The sequence below is a fragment of the Tachyglossus aculeatus genome, chromosome 4 (assembly GCF_015852505.1).
Source record: "Tachyglossus aculeatus isolate mTacAcu1 chromosome 4, mTacAcu1.pri, whole genome shotgun sequence".
NCBI classification, from domain to species: domain Eukaryota; kingdom Metazoa; phylum Chordata; class Mammalia; order Monotremata; family Tachyglossidae; genus Tachyglossus; species Tachyglossus aculeatus.
In genome coordinates this window covers 106,357,924-106,381,419 of record NC_052069.1, presented here as the reverse complement: position 1 = coordinate 106,381,419, position 23,496 = coordinate 106,357,924, and the positions used below count along the sequence as shown (strand labels likewise).

The window sequence follows — 23,496 nt, the reverse complement described above, 5'->3', positions numbered from 1 at the left end:
ATTTGCTAAATGAAAATTCCATTTTTCCCCAGCCCACACCCTTTATGGTTTTATAGATTTCAGGCAATGACCACCTTCTGCATTTGTCTTAGCAGGCTAAAAAGGCCTAACTTGTTCAGTTTTTAAAATACTTCATGGTGAAGCTTCTCTGTTGTCCTGATCACATATTGTTTGTCGCTCTCTGAACCTCTCTCCAGCTCTCTTATGCTCTCCTAAAATGTAGTGAATAGAGCTACATACAGTATTTCACAGTAGGGTGCACAGATACTATTTTATATAGTAATAAAACTTTGTGTTTTGTTTCATATCCCCTCCTCATGACTCTCAGCATTTGGTTGGACGTTTAGGCTGATGTAATTTGGTCTAATGATTGAAAAGTAGAGGGAATGATGACTTGGAGATCTTTCTTGAGTCACGACTGAGCCCCTCAACGTATGGTTGTAGTTTGGATTCTTTTTCATAGATGGATTACCTTGTACTTGCCACATTGAAGCTCATGTGCCATTATCAACGCACACAGTTTTAGTATGTCCTCATAGCATTTCAACATGAGACCTTAATGTTATATGCAGATTTAGAGATTTAACTTGCAAATTCCCTTTTTCCAGGACATTCATGAAAGTGTAAGCAAAACCAGCCCTAGCCTAGATTCCAGGGATCCCATTGTTTAGACTCTTCCAACCTTAAAGTGTGGCTATTATCCTTTCTTTGCTATCTTTTAGCCCGTTTCCTGTCCATGATGGACAGTCATCTCTAATAAGTTGTTTAAAGGGGGTACCGTTTTGATGCGGAACCTTATTAAAAGAATTTTGAAAAAAAAAAAATTTCAAGTTACCTGTGGTTCAGATTTTGAAATCCCAAGCCATGGATGCTTGAGGAGCCCAAGTCCTCAAGCATAAGGATTAGTCCCTTATCCTGCTCAAATAATTGTTTTGCATCAAAAGTTCTACCATATCCTTCTTGTTTTGACTATTTAGCCATATTAGGAAAATAACTTTCAAATCCATTTATAGAACTCAACATTATGTAATTTGTACATTAGGCCAAATCCTAGGAGTAGGCTAACACATTTAGTAAGCATTTTATGTCAAGACTAGGTGCTTTGACTGACCGTCAGATTGTAAGGCCATCAAGGGCAGGAGTCTCATTTGGTGCTTTTTACAAAGGTGCTCAATAAATCTGTTGAAGTGATAGTGAACAGAATGTTTTCCACAAAAAGACTTTGCAGAGTATTTGTTGTCAACAACATTCATTTAGTGCTTGGGAGTGCGCAGTAAATTTAAAAGGCACAGTCCTTACCCTTGAGGAGTTTTCAAGCTAGTTGGGGACATAAATGAACTCAGTTGATGAGCATACAGTCAGTACAGTATGAGCAAATAAGAAAAACAAAAGTAGGCGGATAAATTGGTTGAGATTATTCTTGATATTCTTTGCCAGCAGTTCCTGCTAAACTAGCCCAACTCACTCAAAAGAGGGGAGGGTGGATATGGCAAAATGGATTTCGCTTCCTTCCTTCCCTCTTTCCAGTCTCTTCGTTTCTGTGACTTTCTCAACAAGGTAACCATTTGGGAGATACCTCGTGATTTAAGTAAGCCTGACATAGGTTTCAAGAACTGTTCTTATATTTTGAAGTCTGCCTATGTATTGTTACCTCTCTAATTTAGGTGACGATGCTGGTGCTGGTGATGGTATTGAAGAACTGTTATCTTCCGAGTAAATATATGTGTTTCTGTATCGATGTTTACCATCCCTAGTGAGAATCTCTGAATATTTTCTTCTCTCTTGTTGTTTCCTTCTGATGTAGGAACTAGAAAAGTGTGATGCCAACCACTACATCATCCTATTTCGGGATGCTGGCTGCCAGTTTAGGGCACTTTATTGCTATTACCCTGACACCGAAGAAATCTATAAGCTGACGGGCACGGGGCCAAAGAGCATCACCAAGAAAATGATCGACAAGCTTTATAAATATAGCTCAGACCGAAAACAGTTTAATGTGATTCCGGCCAAAACCATGTCTGTCAGCGTGGATGCTCTCACTATTCATAACCATTTGTGGCAAGCCAAGCGGCCCGCAGTGCCAAAGAAGACTCAGACTCGTAAATGACATTGAATTTGCAAGGGAATAAATCCCAGTGGATTATGTTGAACGAAGAAATTTACCACTTTTCTCCAATTGGGTACAGAATGTGCAGAACCATAAACCGTTTTTTAAAGAGGCTCCTAGACACAAAGCAAGAACTGCAGACTCCACCCACAAAACGTGGATGCAAATTAAAGAGAATGAAGGAACAATGCCAGTGTTTTTTTATGACTTCATCAATCTGTTGTTACAGTCTATGCTAACTACTGACATGCTCAAATGAGGGACTCTCTGCATGTAGCAAGATCTCAACCAGTGGATTTCCTTTTACTTGAAGTTCTCCATCGGTACAAATTGGGAATACATTAATATTATGATTTGTGTGTGTGTGTGTGTCCCTGGCCCTTTTCCTCTTCCACCTCACCCCTCCACCTTCCACCTTTCTTACCTGATAGACTCCTTTTGTCGGTAAACTGTAATCTTCAGTGGGAGAACTGAGTATTGATTTTTGGGTCACAAGCTTTTCGAATTCAGTCTTTAGAGGAAAAAGTAATGTTTGGGGGAATACTTTCTTCTGAGGAACTCATGTGTATCAAATTGTATATACTGCCAGCATTTAAGTCCAGCACTCAGGTTCCTGAAAAGTCCCCAAACCATGCTGCTCAGAAAGAAGTTTGTAGACAATGACAATACCTAGTCACTAAAAGGACTGAAAGATTACAAAATCTGTCTTTTTTTCCATAAAATCAGTTTTTCAAATTTAGAGATGACTATTTCTGGAACACAATCAAGAGGCAAAAAATTGTAAGTAGGTGCTCCAGTTGGAGTTTGCCAGATCCTAGGCAAAAGTCTTTGGAGCCATTTCCATTTGGAATAATGGTCTAATAAATTGTTTTAATAAAGGCAGCTTTTGATACAAGTAGAACATTTCCAGGCTGAGCATGTTCCTCTAATGATGGTGCACTTGAATGATCATAAACCTTTTAATGTTTTTATTATGTCCTGAAATGTAATTCTACTTCCTGCGTCCTGTCTTTATTTGGAATGAGCAGCATCCTCCAACCTGAGTATGTGCAATTGTGCAATCCTTTTTTTTTTTTTTTTTAAACAAAAATTTTGGGGTGATCTCAAGTTAATATTGTTTTGTCTCATTTAAAGAACAACATTTTAACCAGAGATTTGCAGTTGTTTCAAAAAGTCCAAATAAGTGAAACGGCTTTGAATTCTTTTCATGTTGAAATATTAAATCTCGAATTATGACCCTAAAAATCTTTTAGCGTTTTTCAGCAGGTAAATCTTGGCTTGAACTCCAGCTGTTTCTTTGTGCATGTACGGTTCCTTTCAGCACGCATGTTTTCAGCTAAACTCTAGAGCTCTGTAGTTGCAGCATAATGGACAGTTAACTGATTGCTACAGTACCTTGATTTGACACTATTGCCTGAGGGCTTTATAGGCGTGTATGTTAGGTTTGCACTTGTTTACTTTAAAGTGTTACTTGAATATGTATCTTGTACTGCAGAGGACACTAAGGATCAGTAGGGAGAAACTGAAGCTCTAAAGACACGGGGTGTAATTATTATATAAACTTTAAAAATGTGAGGTAAGTGCGTTGTGGACATAGAGGGGAAAATATGGTACATAATAAAACACTAAGTAGAACAAACTGCATGTCTATAATGTTGCAGTTCTGTCAGTTCCCCCACCCTTCCATTTTTTTTTTATTTTACTGAAGATTATAGTTCGTTGCAATTTTGTATATATTGTGTTAGGGATAGCCGGTTCCCTGTAAATAAATAACTAAAGGCTTTATAATTTCTAAAAGTGCTGAGTATTAAACACAGTCATGAGTGTAATTTTTCAGTTACCATGCTTTTCATGCTTGTGCTTTATTTCTCACTGTAAGTTTGATATTACCATATTTATTTTATGAAGCACTGAAATGTAATAAAATCATTAACTAATTTGCTTTATTTTAATTCCATGCGTGTAAACTGTTGCAATACTTCAGTTTGTTAGGGATCTAATTCCACCCAACTTCATGCTTTGAAGATGTACTACATTCCATGTTTATAAGGTTATTTTAAATACTTATTCGTTGGAGTAGTGCTCATTTTTCATTTAATTGCAGACCAAATCCATAACAATTTTCAACCACATAAAAGTAGAGCTGTCTTTAGTAAGGGAAGTGTTTACATTTTACAAGACAGGAGTGGTAGAGATTAAATGTAAACCGTTAAACATGGGATACAGCTGTATTTAGGACACAATGTTAATGTTCTCTCCAAAGTCAGGGTGGGGTTTTTTTGTTTTGTTTTTGTTTTATTTTAACAAGTCCCAGGTTTTAAACCCACTGAAGGTTTTATCTACTGTTTTTTTAGGATCACTTTTCATGCTTATTATTATGGTGGGCAACCGGATAACTGGGAGAACTAAAGGATCAGAAATGGCTCAAAGCTGGATTTTTTTTTTCCAGGCTCTGAACCTGTCACCTGTGCTGACTTAAATGGCTGATAAAAACATATATCTATATCTGTATACAGATATAGATATATACATATGTGTGTGTGTGCTTGGTTTATTCATTCTCATATTTCTCTGTCCACCTGCACTAGAACACAAAGATCATTTAATTTGATCCACTCGAAAAGTGAAGAAATTGGGTAAACTTGGTTCTTTTCTTTGGAAAGATACAAGCATTTCTTACAGTACTCGGCACATAGTAAGCGCTTAATAAATACCATCATCGTTATTAGGTCTGTCAGTTTCCATGTTATTGATTTTGAACTTTCTTACCCTAATGGTCCTGAAGCATTTATTGTTTTTTACTTGTAAATTGTTTTACATTCTATTGACAAAGTATTTTCTGGGGTGGAAAGATCATTCTTTGCCTTTCTGAAGGCTTGGCTCATGTCTCATGTCTACCTGTAGATGCAGTGCAATCATTCCATTTTAATTCACTTGATAAATCCTTTAGAAACAGAAGTGGAATGGATGTGCTGAAAAGTAAGCTAAAATACTTAATACAAGATGACCACTCCTAGGCAGTTCTAAGTCTTTTGGGGGGCAAAAGGAAGCTCCGTTTCTGGGTTGGTATTTTTGAATAAGAAAAAAAAAAAAAACAGATTTCTTAGAGTACTTGTCAAAGTAAGAACGTTTTCAGAATTTGGTTTTGAGAGAGTTCTTTCTCTTCCTTTTATTTTGAATTTGGCCTTCCAACTTAGACTGAGCACCATGTGGGACAGGAACTGTGTCCAATCCGATAAACTTGTATCTACCCTAGTGCTTAGAGCAGTGCTTGACATAGTAAGCTCTTACCAAATTCCATTAAAAAACAAAGAAATTGGAGTGGTTGGCTTGGCTTCCTGGCTAATAGATAATCAAATTCAAACAGTGAAAGAAAATTTTAAACCATATGGGCTAAAGGGCGAGTACAGAGTACTTAATTCAATTATGTGGTCCAGATTTCTTTTTTTTCATTTCAGCCCCATATGGAGATTAGACTGATTTAGGGTTTAAATTTTTTTTTAATTTAATGATAGAAAAGAATCATCCATTAAACATGGAAAATTTTCATTGTTTCCTTTGTAAGTAGTAAATATTTAAAACCCAAGCCTAAGTTAAGGTGTCATCTTTCTGCTTTATTTTAGTGATCTTTTCATTATCTGGGGTTTCAAGAACACTTTTCAAATATGCTGTCTTTAAACTATATTGTTAGAAGCAATAATTAGATTGTTATAATCTGCCTCAAGTAAATTACAACCAGAAATTGGAATTTGCATTTTTGAAGGTAATTAATCTTACTTTATCACGATATAGGCATGTATGTTCTTTCTCACACTGGCTGTGTTAGTTGGAAAATGGGTTTGTGGAAAGTAGTATTCTGGAAAATGCCATAGGTCTTGAGTGGTTTTTAGAAAAAGTCTGTAAGGCTAATAACATCAGACTCATTAAATCAAGAAAGACATCTTCAGAGATAGGTTAAAGGAATGTATTCCAATTTTTGTAGGCACTCTCCATGATTGATTTCCTTAATCAGTGCATCCTGTTGGAAGAATTAGTTCAGTAATATGTCCTTCATAAAAGAGTTGTGGTTTGATGGTTCATTTTATGATGTTTCAAGAGAAATGTGGGTATACAAAGGATGTTTTGTAAGTAGTTATCCTGCTGGCTCTTAGTGAAACATACCTCCTTCCCGACATCTTAGTTTTTTGTTGCCAACTATTGTCAATAAAAGAAGCACTTGTCCTGTAGCCGCAAGGTTTCAACTAGTGCTTTAGACCACCCCGAGTGACTAGATCATTTGAGACAAAAGTAATTTTTTTTTTCAGTGTGAACTTTAACGTATGACTTTAAATCTTCTCCTGTTTCGTCTCTAAACTCATATGAGTTCTATGCCTAAAAAAAGCATTATTCAGCTAGGCTATTTATTGGTGTATCATCGACTATCAGAATTCATCCTAGGTTGTATTGTCTTATTAGAAGCTCAAACCTCTCATCTGCATAAGTTTGCTAGGTATAATTAAGGCATCTTTTCCCTCTCCAATGACCCTATAATATTTTGATAAAAAGGAGGGCAAGCACAATCTCATGAAAAGTACCATGCAGTGTGAGGGATACAGAAAGAATGGAAACAAAGCTCTAAAGTTGAGAAAATTGACTGCAAAAGTGACTGATCTTTGAACTGAACTTTCTGGCCTAAGAAAGGAGCTGGAATCTTCACAAAGTGTAATTGTAAAACCTTGAAAAATACAGTTCCCAGGATATTTCACACCATGATTTGGATGTTCAAATCCTGTCCACGAATCTAATTTCCTTCAGATATGGTTGGGGCTCAGGGGGGTGGAAGAAGGGAGGCTTGAAACAAGCAATTGGGACAATTAACAGTTTATGTTCATTGAAATTTTTAAATCATATCAAATAGAAAATGATGGAGGAGGTTTCCCAGTTGTACTCTGAATGTCTCTCCCGAGGCCCAAAGGTTCTGCATGGTTAAAGAATAAGTAAAAGTGTTGTACGCAGAGTAGAAAATTAACTGATTTTTTAAAATGTAGTCAAGTCTAGGCATGTAATCATGAACCAAATAAGTTTGTTCTGACAGTAACAGCATGAAGGATTTTCTTTTAATTAAATAGAATATAATCACTGAGTGAAAATCTACTGTGAAAGATAGATGTACAAGGAGCATATTTGAAGTGCCAAAATCAGTAACTCCATTCTAAAGAAAAACATGCCATTTTAATGACAGCCAGAAAATTTAAAGTATCATTGAGTAATACAGACACTGAAAAAGTGAACCCAACTTGGGTTTAGGCATTAAACTTTCTGTAAACATGAAATTGTGATGAACTAAGTTTTTGGGATCCCAAATGTAAAACCAACAGGGTCAGTATTGCCTATACTTAACGAATTCATGAGATTTCAACCCCTTCGGCTAGTTTGTTCTTGGGACAACAACAAAAAAAAAACCCAAAACATGGAAGTAGGCATAGTTTTGAAGACTGCCCGCTTGGACTTTTTACTGCCATTGTGTCAAATCTCTGGAAATTGATGCACAAAGTTGCTCATGCAGGTGACTGCTTTTATAGACTACTGCAGGGTTATTCCCTCAAGGACCCAATAAAGCAGGGAAAACAGATCACCCAACAGGTCTCAGCTTGTTTTTTCATTGAAAAATAATTATTTAGGTTGCATTATTCAAAGATGCTCCTCAAAACTCATTTTTCTTCTGCTGCAAATGTTTCTTGTTTGTGTCTTTAAAAAACCTAAAGGGAATTTCACACAGTATGAAAGGTGAGTACCTTGCATGTTTAAGATGCAATTTGAAAGATTCTGTAAAGTAGTTCAAAATTAACAGGTATATAGATGTACAAGATACAGTATATGTACTTAAATGTATTATAGGCTTAATATTCCCATATGGAAAATTCAGCAGTGCCCCAAATAACAAAAAATTAGCACAGATGACCAGACAAATCTCAGCAAGTTTTTTCTGATTTAGAATATTTTTTAAGTTCATATACATGAACATAAGCCTTTGTAGCCTCTTAGTTTCAATTTGTCTTAAAAGAGGCATGACAGTTTTAAAATGTGGACTTCGAAAAGATCAGTTTTCTTAGAATCGGTCCCTTGATGTTGTAATATATTCTTTTTTGTAGTGGAAAATGGACTTGTGTTGATCAGCGGAGTAAAGTCTCCAGTGTGTGCAAGAAGCAGAATATTTTTATTCTTCCATTCCAGTAGGTAAGTTTGAAAATGTTTTTCCTACATGAGTGAATGATAAATATCATGGAAAAAAATGAGTGTTTGAATACTTTACTCAAAAATTCTGTGGCGCAAGCATCTTAAGAAGCAGCATGGTGTAGTGGATAGAGCATGGGCCTGGGAATCAATAGGTCCTGCGTTCCAATCCTGGCCCTACCACTTATCTGCTGTGTGACCTTGGGCAAGGAACTTCACTTCTCTGTGCCTCAGTTAACTCATCTGTAAAATGGGGATTGAGATTGTAAGAGCCACCTGGGACAAGGGACGGGGCCCAACCCAATTTCCTTGTATCCATCCCAGCACTTAATACAGTGCTTGCCAATAGTAAATGCTTAACAAATACCATAATTATTATTATCTTTCAAATCCCACTCTGGCTTCTCAGTGTTTCAACAGATATTTTGGAAAGTCCCATTGCTAGCTTTTGTATTGTAATTTCATAATTATTATGGGGGACTAAACCCTCCTTTCCAGAAAGAGGCAACTACCATGTACCCTCCTTCTATAAATGTAAACAGAGGCATTTGTGTGCTTACATATTTGATTTTATGGTACTAAATAGTCATTTTATTTTAAAGACATGTTGGAATTACAGTAGAGTATTCTGTTTGTCTTTGTACAATATCTTTTTCTGGTTTTATTCAGATATTTTCCAGAAAGCCTGACTTCTGTCTTGTAGTGACCAAGTATTAAAGCAATCAACTCCACCGTGTTCTGTGGTACAAACTTGAGGACTGTCACCAGTCTAGCATTAGCCAACAGTGGTATCATCAAGACTGAGCCTGGAGCCTTTTCTGCTTTCCGGAGTCTCACCAAACTAAATTTATATCGCAACAATCTGTCTTCTGTATTGGCCTCTTGGCTTTCTAACCCAGGACAATTAGAAGATCTCATAATGGCTCTGAATAGCATTGAGGAAATAGGACTCTAAATGTTGTCAAAGTTCACCAACCTATGCTGAATTTGACAAGCAATAGAATCCATACAGTTGCCATGGGAAGTCTGGGGAGTTGAAGTCCTTAGGTATAACCGACAATAATCTCTCGGTCTTTTTTTTTTTCCTTGAAAGATCATCTTCTCCCCATCTTCTCCCCATCCATGAAACTGGGTCACAACCCTTGAGACCTGTTCCTGTGATCTTAAGGAGTTCGGAGCATTTGTGCCAGGTAAGGATTCTGAATGCTGATTGCTTGCATGCTGCCAGATTAATTCCATATCTTTTTTGGGCTATCTTTTGAGTTTTAAATTAATGTCCATCCAACAGGCTCTAATCTAGAATGGTTGTAATTTATATTAAACAGTTGTCCTTAAATAAACACTAGCTAAATCATCATTCCCAGGGGGTATTTTCGGTTAGTGGTGGAGGATTAAAGATGAATTTTGTTGCTTTGTTGTTTCCAGTAATGCTGAAGTACGTAAAAACTGCATGATTTTCTCTGGCTGACTCATCATGGTTTTGAGAAAAGCAAGGATTTTTTTTTCTACTAATCAGCAGACTATTTGCCTTACTTCCTGAATAAATATGGTCTAGAAGGTTTATCACTGCATGGGGGTTGAACTAATGTTTTTATTTACTATAAAAGAACCAATGATATTTCCAGGGGAAGAAGTGCTTAGTACAGTGCTCTGCAATGATATTTCCAGGGGAAGAAAATGCATGTTTTATCAAGGGGGAGTAGAAATTTGGGGAGAGGTCAAAAGCAGAATTAATCCTTTGGTCAAATAAGGGAACTGTGAGGTCTATGAGTTAGCCCAGGGAGGGAAAAACCTCCAGGTGCCTCATAACCTAAATGCCAAAACTCATAACCTCATAGTAAACCTACTCAACAAATGCAAGAGAAAATGTGTACTGTTTGAAATGACCATCAGTCTGTTATAGATGACTCTTTCTTTAGAGATGAATTTTTAAAGTAGTTTTTGTTATAGGCTATTTCAAATTAAGTATAAAGGGCCCCTTGTGTGTAAGTGAACAACACAACATCGGTACAGAAGACAAACAGCCCTATAACCACAGAGTTAGGGAATGTATTGATTGTTTGTTAGGACCATTCTGGGCCAGGTATCTGAAGACAGTTCCATCTCACTGCTTCATCCCTTGTGAGCCAGTTTATCCCTCTCTACATAAGTGGGGAGAAGGGCAGCTGCCTGGATGCTGGCATCCATAGTCACAGGATTCAGCCTACTTTAGTCTTATATTCCTCTCTCTTCTCATGTTCCCCCTCTATCTCTATAGCTCCTCATCCCTCTTGGTGGGCATATTAACAATTAGCCACATCGAGAACCAACCCGTTGTTTTGGCCTCCAGGACCAGGCCTGTAAAAAAAGAGATGAAGCTCCACCAGGGCCAGGGCACGGTGGTCTTTCAACTATGAAGAAAATCAGCACTTCCCACTGACTGGAAGAAGACCCCAGCGTGAGGATGCGGTGGAAACAATTCCGTCACTACTGGGCCAGGTTGCATTAGAAAGGAGGAAAAATTTTGCCAAGGCTGAAAACTCAGATCCTTGGAGTTATCTCACTGACCCTGTGGTTGTTGAAGAACTCAGTGATACTGAAGCTACACAAGGGGCAGTGACTAGAAATGGGAACCCAGAGCCCCACCATCCTCTGAGGAGAACTCAGACGGCCCAGAGCAGCAGCTAAGAAAGACCCAAGTTTAATTTCCATAGGGCCCAGTGGCTCTGGGAAGGTACATCAGTACTTGTCCCCCTGTTTTCCTACCATACCAATAGCGAGGCCTGATGATAAAGCCCGTAAGTGTGACCCATTGCAGGCTCGGCAGAATGATCGTGTGGACAAGTCTGAAATCAGCAAGAGAAGCAAAGCAAATGCTCTGAGTGAGAAGGTCTCCAAACAGGAACCAGATGTGGGGAATGTTGGGAGCTCACTGCCTCCGACAGGATTTAGAGATACTCTGGGCATTTAGGGAGAGATGACGGGGGGTGGAGGTGCGGCATATTTGCTGTCTAGACCTCTAGCAAATAAGACAACTCCCTTCTTGCTGTCGAGCCGCACTCCATTATTCGACAAGACCCAGTATCCCTTCCGTGACTTGCTGCATGAGGTGGTGGAGAGCCGTGGCCGATGGACCCGGAAGCGTTGGAAGGAGACACATCAGAGATCAGATAGCCAACCACCAAAGTGATAGACTGATTAGGGGAGAGAGGAAGAGCCGTCTTCAGCTTCACTGGACATTTGTTAAGGAACTGTAATTTGTTTTGATACCATGGTGCCTCATATCTAAACAAACCCATGTTGCTGGAGGAATCTCCCTAATTCCCTAACAACATTCTAGGCAAAATGTGTAGTTTACAGCATGTTTTCTGGCAGTCCTGAGTATATTTTTGTTCCTGCACTGTCCTACTCCTGCCCAACTCAGATTAGCAGACTGTCCTCAGTACTGTGTTCTTTTTTTAAATAATGAATACATACTTTAGGAGTTCTTAGAGTGAATATGTTGGAGCTGAAATGCACCCTAGGACAGTTTGTTTGCAAGCCTGGAGCTAAGATTCGTTTTAACTCTCTGGAGGGTTGCTACCTAAGGTTGACAGGAATGATTTCTGTTCATTTCAATTGTCTTTGCAGAGCACTGGTTCTAGGGGTTTTAAAGGCAAAACAGCTTTCTGGGAGTGTTATTCTTTTTGTGGTTAACATTTTGAACTTGTCAATCAGTGTCCTACATATATCTGTAGATCTATATACATGTACAGATATACCTTGTCCTTTAAATTATCCAACAGACATCAGCAATAATATCTTGCATCCCTTTGTCCTTTCCAGACTCCTGCTTGAATGTTGGGCAATTCACGTTCCATGTAGGTCTCCATTCGATACTGTAGAACTTTTAGCAATACCTTGCTGGCACGTGAGCAAAGGAAACTGAACAATAATTATCGCATTTAGTTGTATCTCCTTTCTTTGATATTGGAACATAAACTGCTCTCTTCGAATCATTTGGCCACTGAGTGGTTAGCCAGACCTGTTGGCATAATTTGGTAAGGACTTTAAGCAATTCCTCTCCAGCTGCCTAAAACACTTCAGTAGGAGCCTTTCAAAGCCAGGTGCCTTATTTTTGGTAAAACAGTGCAGAACTGATCTAAATTCTTTCCATGGTGGGTGGCTCTAATTCATAAGGAGCTTCTTCAAATATTTCTTGTATACTGCTATCCTTCTGGTATAGTTCCTTTGTGTATTCCTTCCAACTCTGTTTGTATCATTCCACTGACATCATTTATCATTAGTCCATCTTTGGCTTTAATTAAGCCAGTCTGAAAAGACGAAACGTTCCCTTAATTTCCTTAATCTTTTGAAATAGCTTGCCCATCCACATTTGTTATTAACTTCCATTTCTTTACATATGTTATCATATTCCTGTTTGTCCATCCTGACAGAGCGCTGGAATTCTCAGCTCAGTTCTTTAACCAGGTTCTTTTGTCCTCTGATTTTTGCTTACTTCCTTAACTTGGCTACTTTGAATTATATTTGATATCCATTTTGGCTTCTTTTGCTTCCTCACTTTTTGCAATATTATGTCCCTTCCTTGATGTCATTTTTAACCTCCATTGGTTCTTTGTCTGTGAGGTTGAGCACCTTAAATTCATTTTTTACATGATACTTAAACACGGGAAATATTTGTCAGGTCATATTTGGGCAGCTGTAAGGCAGTTTTGATCTGTCTAAGTTTTAGCGTGAGTTTGTACGTTAACAGCTCATCATCTGTTCCACAATCAGCTCCAAGTCATGCTTTTGCTGACTGAGCCCCCTTCTTCCTCTCCTCCTCCCCATCCCCTCCACCCTACCTCCTTCCCCTCCCCACAGCACTTGTATATATTTGTACAGATGTATTATTTTATTTTACTTGTACATATTTACTATTTACTTTGTTAATGATGTGCATATAGCCATAATTCTATTTGTTCTATTTGTTCTGACTATTTTGACACCTGTCTACATGTTTTGTTTTCTCTGTCTGTCTTCCCCTTCTAGACTGTGAGCCTGTTGTTGGGTAGGGGCCGTCTCTATATGTTGCCGATTTGTACTTCCCAAGTGCTTAGTACAGTGCTGTGCACACAGTAAGCGCTCAATAAATACGATTGAATGAATATATCTATATATACACACGTATATATATATATATATATATTTTTATACATATTCTAAACAAATACCACATAGTGAATATTCAATTCTGCCTACTATGCGATATTTACTTAGAATAAGCATACAAAATAATTTGAATCAGCTGTATGTGTTGAATGCTTACTGTGTGCAGAGCATTGTACTAAGCGCTTAGAATAGTACAGTATAAGAGTTGAATGATCTCTTACTCATGTTTAAGATATTCCAGGTGGCATTAGGGGGATAGGACCAGCCCATGGCTGTTCTTGAAATAAATACATTTGGATTCAATTAATTTTTTTCAAGTTTGTGTCATTTTTGTCAAATGTGGCTTCTGTTTCCTCTGGTGATGGAGACTGAATGTACTGTTTAGTGAAGGAGAGAAGAGGGTTGGAAGTGCAGAGAATGGGCTGAACATTCCAAGCTTTCCAATAGCTTGGGGTGTTTCCTGTTCGAACTTGTCTCCTGTGTTGTTAATCTGTATATGTCCTGTCATGGATAACTGCTCCAGTGGGTCAAGCTGGTGATCAGGAGGCATAAATACTCTGGGAAATGACAGCTCATTCCATTCCAAGGAGGTGGAACTTGAAAGACAAAACTCAAGCTTGAGTCAGGATGAACGGTAAGTTCTTTACTCACATTGGTATTTATATGTAGATGAAAGATATTTGTTTCAGTATGAATCTAGACCTTTGGTGGCGTTTGGATTTTTTTCACTTTCAGGTCACGGGGATGGTGGGGATGGTCTTGGTACTGATTTGAACACGAATGGGCCAAGAGGCATCAACTGAGGAAAAAATCTGGCCAGTAGTTTCCCACACTTAAACTTCTCCGCTCTCTTGGGAAACCTAAAAAACTAGCTTTATTATTATTGATTGGATTGTCAGTAACTATGTGTTAATCATTTAAGTTGGTAAAGCAGATTATAAGGTCTTTTCTGAAAGCAAAAGTTTTCTCTTTTTCCTTATGAAGACACTTGCCCTGTCAGAGAAATAGATGCTAAGGCATTCCAAGGTGACAAGGGAGAACTTTGTACCAGGAGCTTGTTCCCATTAAAACAGATTAACTGCTCTCAGTTTTGTTAAGCCTAACATCTTTTTGGCCAAAAGCTGGCATTTAGTGCCTACAGTTCGAAAAGTAAGGAATCATACCTGGTGGGCAGTTGTGTATCAGCACTTTTCTTCTCACCAGCCATCAGTGTACCAGGAAGGAGGTAATACAGTAGTCCTTTTTGAGTTCATAATTGTGTGACTTTCAGTTTTCATCAAAGATTGTAGAATTGGGTTCTCAGAGTTGTCTTTACTGTTTGGGAGATAGAACGGCTAGCCTCTTTGACTCTATGGTGGGATCACTTCTCGGCCTCGGTTGCTCAGAACTAAGAACTGCTTTAACATGCATGCCTCCAAACATGTAAACGTGAAGATGTGGATAGAGGGTTAGCTAGAGGAGTCCCCCTTAGTATAATGATGCTAATGGAGGGGAAGCTGGCAATTTAAGTCAGTTGGAGTGCGAAGTGTGGTAGCAGTTTTCTTTTGTAGGAACTGGATAGAAATGACTAGTTAATGGGACTGGGAATGTAGGCAGAGTTACAACTCTGCCTTGGGCTAGTGGCCTGAGACCAATCATCTGTACTTCTTCTGTCTCTTTTCTTCCTTCCTCCAAGTGGACCCTGTTTTACCCAAACATTTCCTTTTTTCCGGTTCTTGGATTGACTCCCTCTCTCTGAAAAGAACAAAGGAGAACTCAGCCTTCACACACACACTGACTTTCATTCATGCATCGCTGTCTTATTCACACTTTGTTTAACCCTCATTCTTTCCCTGTGTTGGCAGCAGAAAAGAGGGGAAAGCGAAGGAAGCCGAGGAGGGAAAACATCTTCCCCTGTAAGAGAGGCAGAAAGCTTTTTCTTCACAATCCTTCCTTTCTTCTGCTTAAAAGGAGGGATAAAGGAGATGGGGGCAAAAGACACACTGCTGTTCAACTCAGCTCTTTCCCCCACAGTTTTTTTAATGGAAGTGCTAACCAGGCCAGCTTACCTGTACCGACCAGGTTCCAGTCGTCAGGTCTACCTTCATCTGCCAGGTAGGTTTAGTGGAGAAAGCTGTTAGAAGAGTGGCCCTGGATTCACCTGTGTACGGTGGGGGAAAGTTGTACATTCTCCCCAGAGTGCACAGGAGTTATGAGGCTATTGCTGTTCAAAGATTATCTCCCTTTTCCGTATATCTAGCCAGAAGCTATTGCTTTTCATTGATTTTTCTCCCTATTAGGTTGCCCCTCCACCAGCATGGTTCTCCAGGATTGCTCTTGTTGTCAGAGAGCTTGTGGCTGTAAGCCTTAAGGCTCACTTCAAGGAGCTTATAATCCAATGGAGGAAACAAATAGACACAAATTATTTACAATTAGTGGGAGCTGGGAATTGGAAGCTGGTAATAGCAGGTGTCCGGATAGATGAGTGAGAGAATAAGTAGCATCCCTAAATCAATATATAATATTTCTGTGCCATAGTGATTTTTGCCTCCCTTGGCAAAATGGCCATATAATCAGTGTGTTTTGTTTTATTGACCCCACCATGCCCCAGTGGGCACTGAATGCATGATTTGAGGATAAAAGTTAAGTGTGGATCAAAGGGACCGAAATGAGATTCCTGGACTTTAGAAGCTAAACATAGTTGACTGATGTGGGCTTCTAGTGGACTCTCCAGCCATCCAATGAAACAGGTTTTAGACTGTGGCAGTCACCAAACTGAAGGCCAATAAATGAAGGTGAATTTGATTGGTGGGTGTTTATTTTACAGGCACCAAACTGCTCTTCAGTGTCCTCCTGTTGCTGGGGTGGCGGACGGCCAGGTGTTGCCCTCTCAACTGTAAATACTGTGCCACAGGATTGGCTGAATGTGAGCAGGTGGCCACGCTGCAGCAAGGTAAACTGGCCTCTGCCCCCTTCCCATCCCTCCTCAGTCGATCTGGGGAGAGTTTCTGCGGAGGGGAGGAGGTGTTGTAGTATATTAAGCGATGAGTACAGTGCTTTGCAAACAGGAAGCACTTCAAATACCATTGATCTTTCTACAGTCTATTTGGGAGTCCCTTCCCACAAGCGAACTACAAATGGGGGCCTCGGTACAAAAGAATCTCACTAGTGTGACTCTTAAAATGTTCAAACTGTTGGGCTTCTTGGCTTGGAGAATGCATGTGGGAGTCGAGGGAGATTCTGTATACACAATGCATGAGTTCTGAAGCCAGGCTTTATGAGTCCCGAAAATACCCAGGGCTTTCCTGCCTTACAGATTAGATGAGGAGGGGTAGGTGGTAGGAGAGATTGTGTGGAAATCACTCAGTGCGTGCCCCCAAGCAGTAGTTCCCCCTTTTACCTAGATAGCCTTTCTTAAAGCATTGTCTTATTTCTTGGTTTGGCTGTTTTCCTCCTTTCTTAGTATTGACCAGCATACCCTCTTCCACAGAGAAGATCTTATTACGCCATGGGAACATGAGTGAAATACCCTCAGCCTCTTTTCAGAACTTTTCTGAGCTCCACTTGCTGTCCATGACTGGGTTTCTGTTGTATTCCCTCCCTAACGGGACCTTTGCCACCAGTGGGACCAGTAAACTAAGAAGCCTGGATCTCAGCCACAATCAGCTGCAGAGCTGTGGAATAGGGGCAGCTGCCTTCTCTGGACTCGGGGCCCTTGAGGAGCTGATTCTCATGGGCAACTTCTTAGACTCCTTGAAGAAGTCTTGGTTCTTGGACACCAGCCCCCTCCGGAAACTCCTCCTCTCCAAGAACAGGCTCTCCTACCTCCCTCCTCGGATTTTTGAGCGTTTAGCCCAGCTGGAGGAACTTTCAGTGTCCTCCAATCTCATCCGGTATTTGTCCACAGACACGTTTTATGGCCTGACTTCTCTGTCCAAGGTGGATTTGTCCAGCAACGAGATTCTGTTTATCGACCACGATGTCTTCAGTCCTCTGAGGGCCCTGAAAGAGCTGCTGCTGCTGAGGAATAAGTTGGTGACACTGCCCAGCCTCCCAGAGTCGGTAAGCGCCTTGTCTCTCCAAGAAAACCCTTGGTCTTGCGAGTGCGGCTCGGTCACTGCCTTCCAGCTGCTGGGAGAGAAAGTTCAGGACCCGAGGAGCATCCTCTGCCACAGCCCAGAACGCCTGAGGGGCCGTCTAGTCTTGAGCGTAGGACCGGAGGTCTGCATCACGATGACTCCTGCTGCACACCTCCCACTCCCGCCTCACTCAACACACCTGAGTGTGCTCTATGGCTTTGCAGGTAAATAGATGATTCTATCCAGCGAGTGGGGAGATTTGAGTCAAGGAGCACTCTCCCACAGAGCAAGTGAAACATTTCACCCTTTCAGGCCAAGCATTTCTGCTAAAGGGTGGAGCAGGGGGATTAGGGGCAAAAAGGTTAGGTAAACTGTGGGACTAGTTGGTGGTATCCTTGACTCCTCTCTCATTTAACCCACACATTCACTCTGTCACTAAATCCTGTCAAGGCAGCCTTCACAGTGTTGCTAAATTCCCACCTTTCCTTCCCATCCAAACTGCTACCATGTTAATCCAATCACTTATCGTATCCCACCTTGATTACTGGATCAGTCTCCTGGCTGAACTCTCCGCCTCCTGTCTCTCCCCACTCCAGTCCTTATTTCACTCTGCTGCCCGGATCATTTTTCTAGAAATAACGTTCAGTCCGTTTCCCTACTCCTCAAGAACCTCCAGTGGTTGCCCTTCCACCCCCCTATTAAACAGAAACTCCTTATAGTACTGTCATGTTACCCCCTCCTACTTCACCTCACTACTCTCCTACTACAGTCCTGCCCAAACACTTTGCTCCTCTAATGCCAACCTACTCACTGTACCTCAATCTCATCTATCTCTCTGCTGACCTCTTGCCCACTTTCTGTCTCTGTCCTGGAATGCTCCCTCCTTATATCTGACAATTACTCTTCTCCCCTTCAAAGACTTACTGAAGGCACATCTCATCAAAGAGGTCTCCTCTGTCTTCATTTCCCTTTTTCCCCACTCTCTTCTGCATCGCTCTGACTTGCTCTCTTTATTCACCACCCACCCTCCAGAACTGATGTACCTATCCATAACTTATTTATATTCCTATCTGTCTTCTCTAGATGGTAAGCTCACTGTAGGCAGAGAATGTGTCTGTTAAATGATTGGGTTGTAACTCTCCCAAGTGCTTAGTAGAGTGCCCTGCACACAGTAAGCGCTCAAGAGGTATGATTGATTGATAGAACTGGGAGGGAGGACAATTCTGGTTTCTTATGGCCATTTGTAGGAAGGACTAGGGCGATAGTTTCCATTTAAGTCATGGGTAGTGGGGAGGGGATCGCCTCATCCTTTACCCCTGCCTTTAATGGGCCACATCCCTTCAGGTATCCCTGGGAAAGCATGTAGTCCATAGACTTCTCCTTTCCTTCCCACTCCCCACCTCCACACATAGTGGGAGAGTGTAGTCACTGTTGCTACCTGCAGATATGATTTCCACTATGAACTTAATTGGAGCTAGGGTGATGGGGAGGGAAGGGGGCAGTGGAATCAGTGACATTAAACACTTATTCATGTGCCTGCACTTCTGCAGGAGGCCTTTCCTTCCCTCTGCTTGCATCCCTCATTTTCTACTGCATCTGGAAGCCCTGGAAGCAGAGCAGAGCAACCAATCCAGAGGGATGTGGTACTGATTGGCATAAGGACTCATGGAAAGGCTGCTCCAGTCCTAGGTCTGCTTCTCCTCTGCCACACCCCAGGACTAGGACTGCAGAGAAGAGGCAGATAACGGACTCACTTGGCCCAACCTGTTTTAATTCTCCAACCTGTACACCTGCCCCTGGAGGAAGGCCTTCAGGATGGGGAGAAGAGAAGAGAAAAGTAATGGGCCATCTCCACCTAGGTTCCATGATATCCTCGGTGGCTGGAGAAGGTGCCCTGGGAGCAAATGTGATGTCCAGATCTGTGAGTGCTCCTGGCTCTCTCTCCACCCGAGAGGAGAAGCTTTTAAAGAGAGATTCCAGGGACCACAGCACACTTGTCAGCCAGGAGAGACCAGACTGGACAAAGGATACAGACCCAGGAGTGCCCGGTGAGTGAAGATGGGAATGTTCATGTTGTACCGGAGAATGCTATAGAAATGAAAGGAAATTGGTTGTACTTCTGTGGTTACCTTGCATTTGCATTGTGCTTTCATACCTCCCAACATGTGAGGCAGGGAATTGCAGATTATCCCCAGTCTTTGGGGCAGGAAATGGAGGCATGAAGAGGATATGACTTGCCCAATTCAGGACCTCTGACTCCTAAACCATTGTCTTTCACTAGACCATGCTCCCTTTCCCTAGTCAATAATGATACCAACCACTTACACGGGGAGCAAGAATCCCAAAATTGCATATTAGATTTTATTAAGGAAGCAGTGTGGCTAAGGGGATAGAGCACAGCCCCGGGAGGCAGAAGGACCTGGGTTCTAATCCCTGCTCCGCCACGTGGCTGTTATGTGATCTTGGGCAAGGTATTTAACTTCTCTGTGCCTGGTACTGCATCTGTAAAATGGGGATTAAGACTGTGAGCCTGATGTAGGATAGGGACTGTGCTAAACCTGATTTGCTTATTTCTACCCAGCCTTAGTACAGTGCCTGGAACTTAATAAGCACTTAAATTCCATTATTATTATTATTATTATTATGAATAAAATAAGCAATTCCACAGTGGATCTGATCAGTTCAGGCCAGAATTGTGCATTGTAATGGTTGCCCTCCTTGCCATTCCTAATTTTTCCCTCTACTAATTTGTCATAAATCTCTGCCGTGTATCAATTTAACCTTCATTGAGTCTACTACCATGCCTGACTTTACATCTGGTGACCCCTTATGAACATTTTGTCCCCAGATTTACCCACTTTATGAATTTACCACCTTCTCACTGCACGTTAGCTGGATGCCCAGATTAAAAGAGAAGCAGTGTTGCTTAGTGGAAGGAGCCTGGGCCTAGGACTCAGAGGACCTGTGTTCATATCCCAGGTCTGCCACTTATCTGCTGTGTGATCTTGGCAGGTCACTTAACTTCTCCGTACCTCAGTTGCCTCAACTGTAAAATGGGGATTAAGACTGTTAGCACTATGTGGGACAGTAGTTGTGCCCCACCCAATTATCTTGTATTTACCTCAGTAAGATAGTAAGTATTGAACAAATACCAGTAAAAAAAAATGCTTCAGGGCCAGGGCTACCCCAGAAGCATTCCTTTAGAGAAGCAGCGTGGCTCAGTGGAAAGAGCCTGGGCTTTGGAGTCGGAGGTCATGGGTTCAAGCCCCGGCTCCAACCAAGTGTCAGCTGTGTGACTTTGGGCAAGTCACTTCACTTCTCTGTGTCTGTTACCTTATCTGTAAAATGGGGATTAAAACTGTGAGCCCCCCGTGGGACAACCTGATCACCTTGTAACCTCCCCAGCGCTTAGAACAGTGCTTTGCACATAGTAAGGGCTTAATAAATGCCATTATTATTATTATTATTCCGTGCAAATGCCATTTCATTCTTTTCCAGGCTCAGTCAAGTACTTTGAGACCCACCAGGAGGAGACAGCTGTGAAGCCCAAGACACAGGCTTGTGTGACTCAGACTGCTCTGGCCTCTTCGATCAGTTCAGCTTCTCAAATGGGAGATCCTATCATGGCCCATACAGCTTTGAACAGGAGGAGGAGAACCTGGAGTAGCTTTCATTGTGATGCCTTTAACCATACACAGGTGCCCCAAAGCAGTGAAACAGAAACAGCAGGCAAAGATGCACAAGACCATTCAAACAGGGAAGCAGCCCTACTACCTAGTGCGGAGGCTTGCTTAGAAAAGGGGGAGCATCCTGCCACGAGCTTAGAGGATTACAAGGGTGGTAAGGCAGGTGAAGATGTGGGCATGCAACATGACCCTTCAGACACCCATGATGGTTTTCATCCACCTGCTTCCCAGAAACATGGGAACTCACTCTCCACTAAATCATCCAAAGCAGTGTTCACTCATGGACCAATTCACCCAGAAGATCTCACCGAGATGTGTCCCGCTGTTGGTGCGAAGGACCTTGAGTTTTCTCCACTGAAAGAACATTCCCGAGCCCCACCTCTCTGTGAGGCCAACACTCAGAAAGCCCAACCAGAGTTCTTCCTCTCCAGCGACAAACTTGCGAAGGAGAGATTCTGGAAATACCACACAAAATGCTGTGATGACTACCAGCCCTGCCCAACTGCCAAGAAAGCACTAAAGCAGCTGAAGGAGGTGGCCCTGAGCCTCTCTCAGCCCTTCCCCAAGGGGACTGCCCCAGCTCCACCTTCAGATACGGATCTTCTTAAAGGTAACGCTAGGGTTACAGCTAATCTCTTTGTTCAGCTTGCGCAGAGAAGGAAAACTCACAGGATGGACCCACCGCCCTGGAAGTGACCAAGCCATTACAAGTGCCAGAAAACCCCTCCCCAAATCCAATCAGGCAGGAGTTATTACCCCTTGGGGAAGTTGTTCCTTGATTTGGCATTGGCAAGGTGGAGAGTGGGAGACCTGAAATCCCTGTAGATTATCCAACCTTATTTGATGATGATGATGGCACTTAAGTGCTTACAATGTGCAAAGCACTGTTCTAAGTGCTGATTTGATCCCTACTTTTCAATCTCCTGCTTTCTTTGGCTTAGAGAAGTCAAATGAACTGATTTGAATTTTCCCCCAGTCCCTTTCTGGCAAAAGCCACGGGCTTGGGGATGAGGGAAAGCGTAAGCCTTTGGTGAATCTTTATACCTCCATAAACAATATAAAAGTTGGCTGCATCTGTGGTGCTTCACCTGGGAATCCTCGGCTTTCTAGACTAGATATCCAGGTTGGGGTTTCTGAGAAGCAGTGCATCCGTCTCAAATGTAGGGCAAGCTCTTTTCTTACCTTCAAGATGAAATATCGACAGCTGTTGTCTGTCATGCTGTCAATCTCTTTTGTTTTTTTGCAAAATCCTGCAGGACCAGGATCACATTCAGTCTCCCCACCCCCAGATCCGTGTGACAAGGAGTCCTCCGTTAAGAGCCAGACCAATAGAAATGGCAACAGCAGAACTGCTTGCTGCTCAGACCCGCTCAGAGACGACATCCCTTCCTGCGGACTTCCTCCACAACTAGCCCTCGAGCCCCACCCACCTGGAGGAGGGCCTGTTGAAGGGGCTGGACCTTACACGGAGATGTTGGCTCACGAAGACCTACCTGGAAGTTGGGGAAGTGCGGGACTGGAAGAGCCTGTAGAAACAGGAAGTATAGTATACAGAAAGGAGGGAGAAAGTGGCATGGAAAGCAGGAATGCAGAACCAGGTAAATCTCCTGCACACAGCCCCCCTGGGGCCCGCAGCGTGGAGTTAAGGGAATTCCCCTGTGCATCTCCTCTGAACCTCACATTTCCGAATGGGCAGCAGCCCGGCAGAACAGACTGCCTCAACTCCCTACCGACTGGTCAGAAAGGTCTGAGTACATCGCCATTTCCTTTGCCCAAAGCAGGTCTTCGGAAGGAGGACAGCCTCCTGCAATGGGAGAAAAGCCCAGACCCACTAGGAGGACAAAACGTGGGTCAGGGTTTGCTGCATGTGGAAGAGGATATACAGTCAGCCATTCTCCAGGGCCCTTCCAGGGAGTTGGAGTCTGACCCTCTGCCAGGCAGGGGCAGGATCCCTCTGGGTCTCAAAGAAACTGCAAACCTGGATGTCACGTCTAAACTTCCCATCCTCTTGGCTCTTAACCCTAGGGAAAGTGAGGGACTCGCAGATAGTGAAGACCTTCCTGAAACTGGGCCTCAACCCACCCCTGCTGCCAGCACTAAGTGGAAGGATGGAGCTGGGCAGCCCCAGGCGAAGGAGAGCATGGAACATGAGGGTCACAAAAGATCCCTTGAGGGACAGCTTGACATCTGTGGGGTCAGCCCAGGCTTCAACAGAAGACAACTTTCCTGTCCTGCGGCCTCGCCAGGGACTTGCCCGGAAGATGCAGGATATCAGCCTCTTGCTCAAGGCCACACCAGCCTC

General features: G+C 42.0%; 2 protein-coding genes across 7 annotated transcripts in view; both read left to right on the top strand.

Annotated features, from left to right (window-relative positions):
• Positions 1-4,044, top strand: part of CAMSAP1 (calmodulin regulated spectrin associated protein 1) — a 96,898-nt gene extending 92,854 nt beyond the window's left edge. For all 6 annotated transcript variants that reach the window (XM_038744632.1, XM_038744634.1, XM_038744633.1 and 3 more), the window contains one exon: positions 1,805-4,044. In XM_038744632.1, coding sequence (XP_038600560.1) covers positions 1,805-2,107 — 303 coding nt within the window. In that variant the 3' untranslated portion in view covers positions 2,108-4,044. The remainder of the gene's footprint in view (positions 1-1,804) is intronic.
• LOC119927119 lies at positions 2,850-21,913 on the top strand. The gene is made up of 9 exons (XM_038745664.1): positions 2,850-2,887; positions 3,361-3,412; positions 5,934-6,060; positions 8,239-8,323; positions 10,687-10,982; positions 16,257-16,382; positions 16,893-17,732; positions 19,059-19,556; positions 21,007-21,913. Exons 1-9 carry the CDS (start codon positions 2,850-2,852, stop codon positions 21,888-21,890), a joined length of 2,946 nt encoding a protein of 981 aa, XP_038601592.1. The 3' UTR covers positions 21,891-21,913.
• Positions 21,914-23,496: the final 1,583 nt, after the last annotated feature.

Coding starts and splice junctions, on each gene's coding strand:
- LOC119927119 (XM_038745664.1), top strand. CDS start 2,850: ATGACTATTTCTGGAACACAATCAAGAGGCAAAAAATT. Junction 2,888..3,360: donor CAATCAAGAGGCAAAAAATT/GTAAGTAGGTGC, acceptor AAAATCTTTTAG/CGTTTTTCAGCAGGTAAATC. Junction 17,733..19,058: donor TGTGCTCTATGGCTTTGCAG/GTAAATAGATGA, acceptor GCACTTCTGCAG/GAGGCCTTTCCTTCCCTCTG.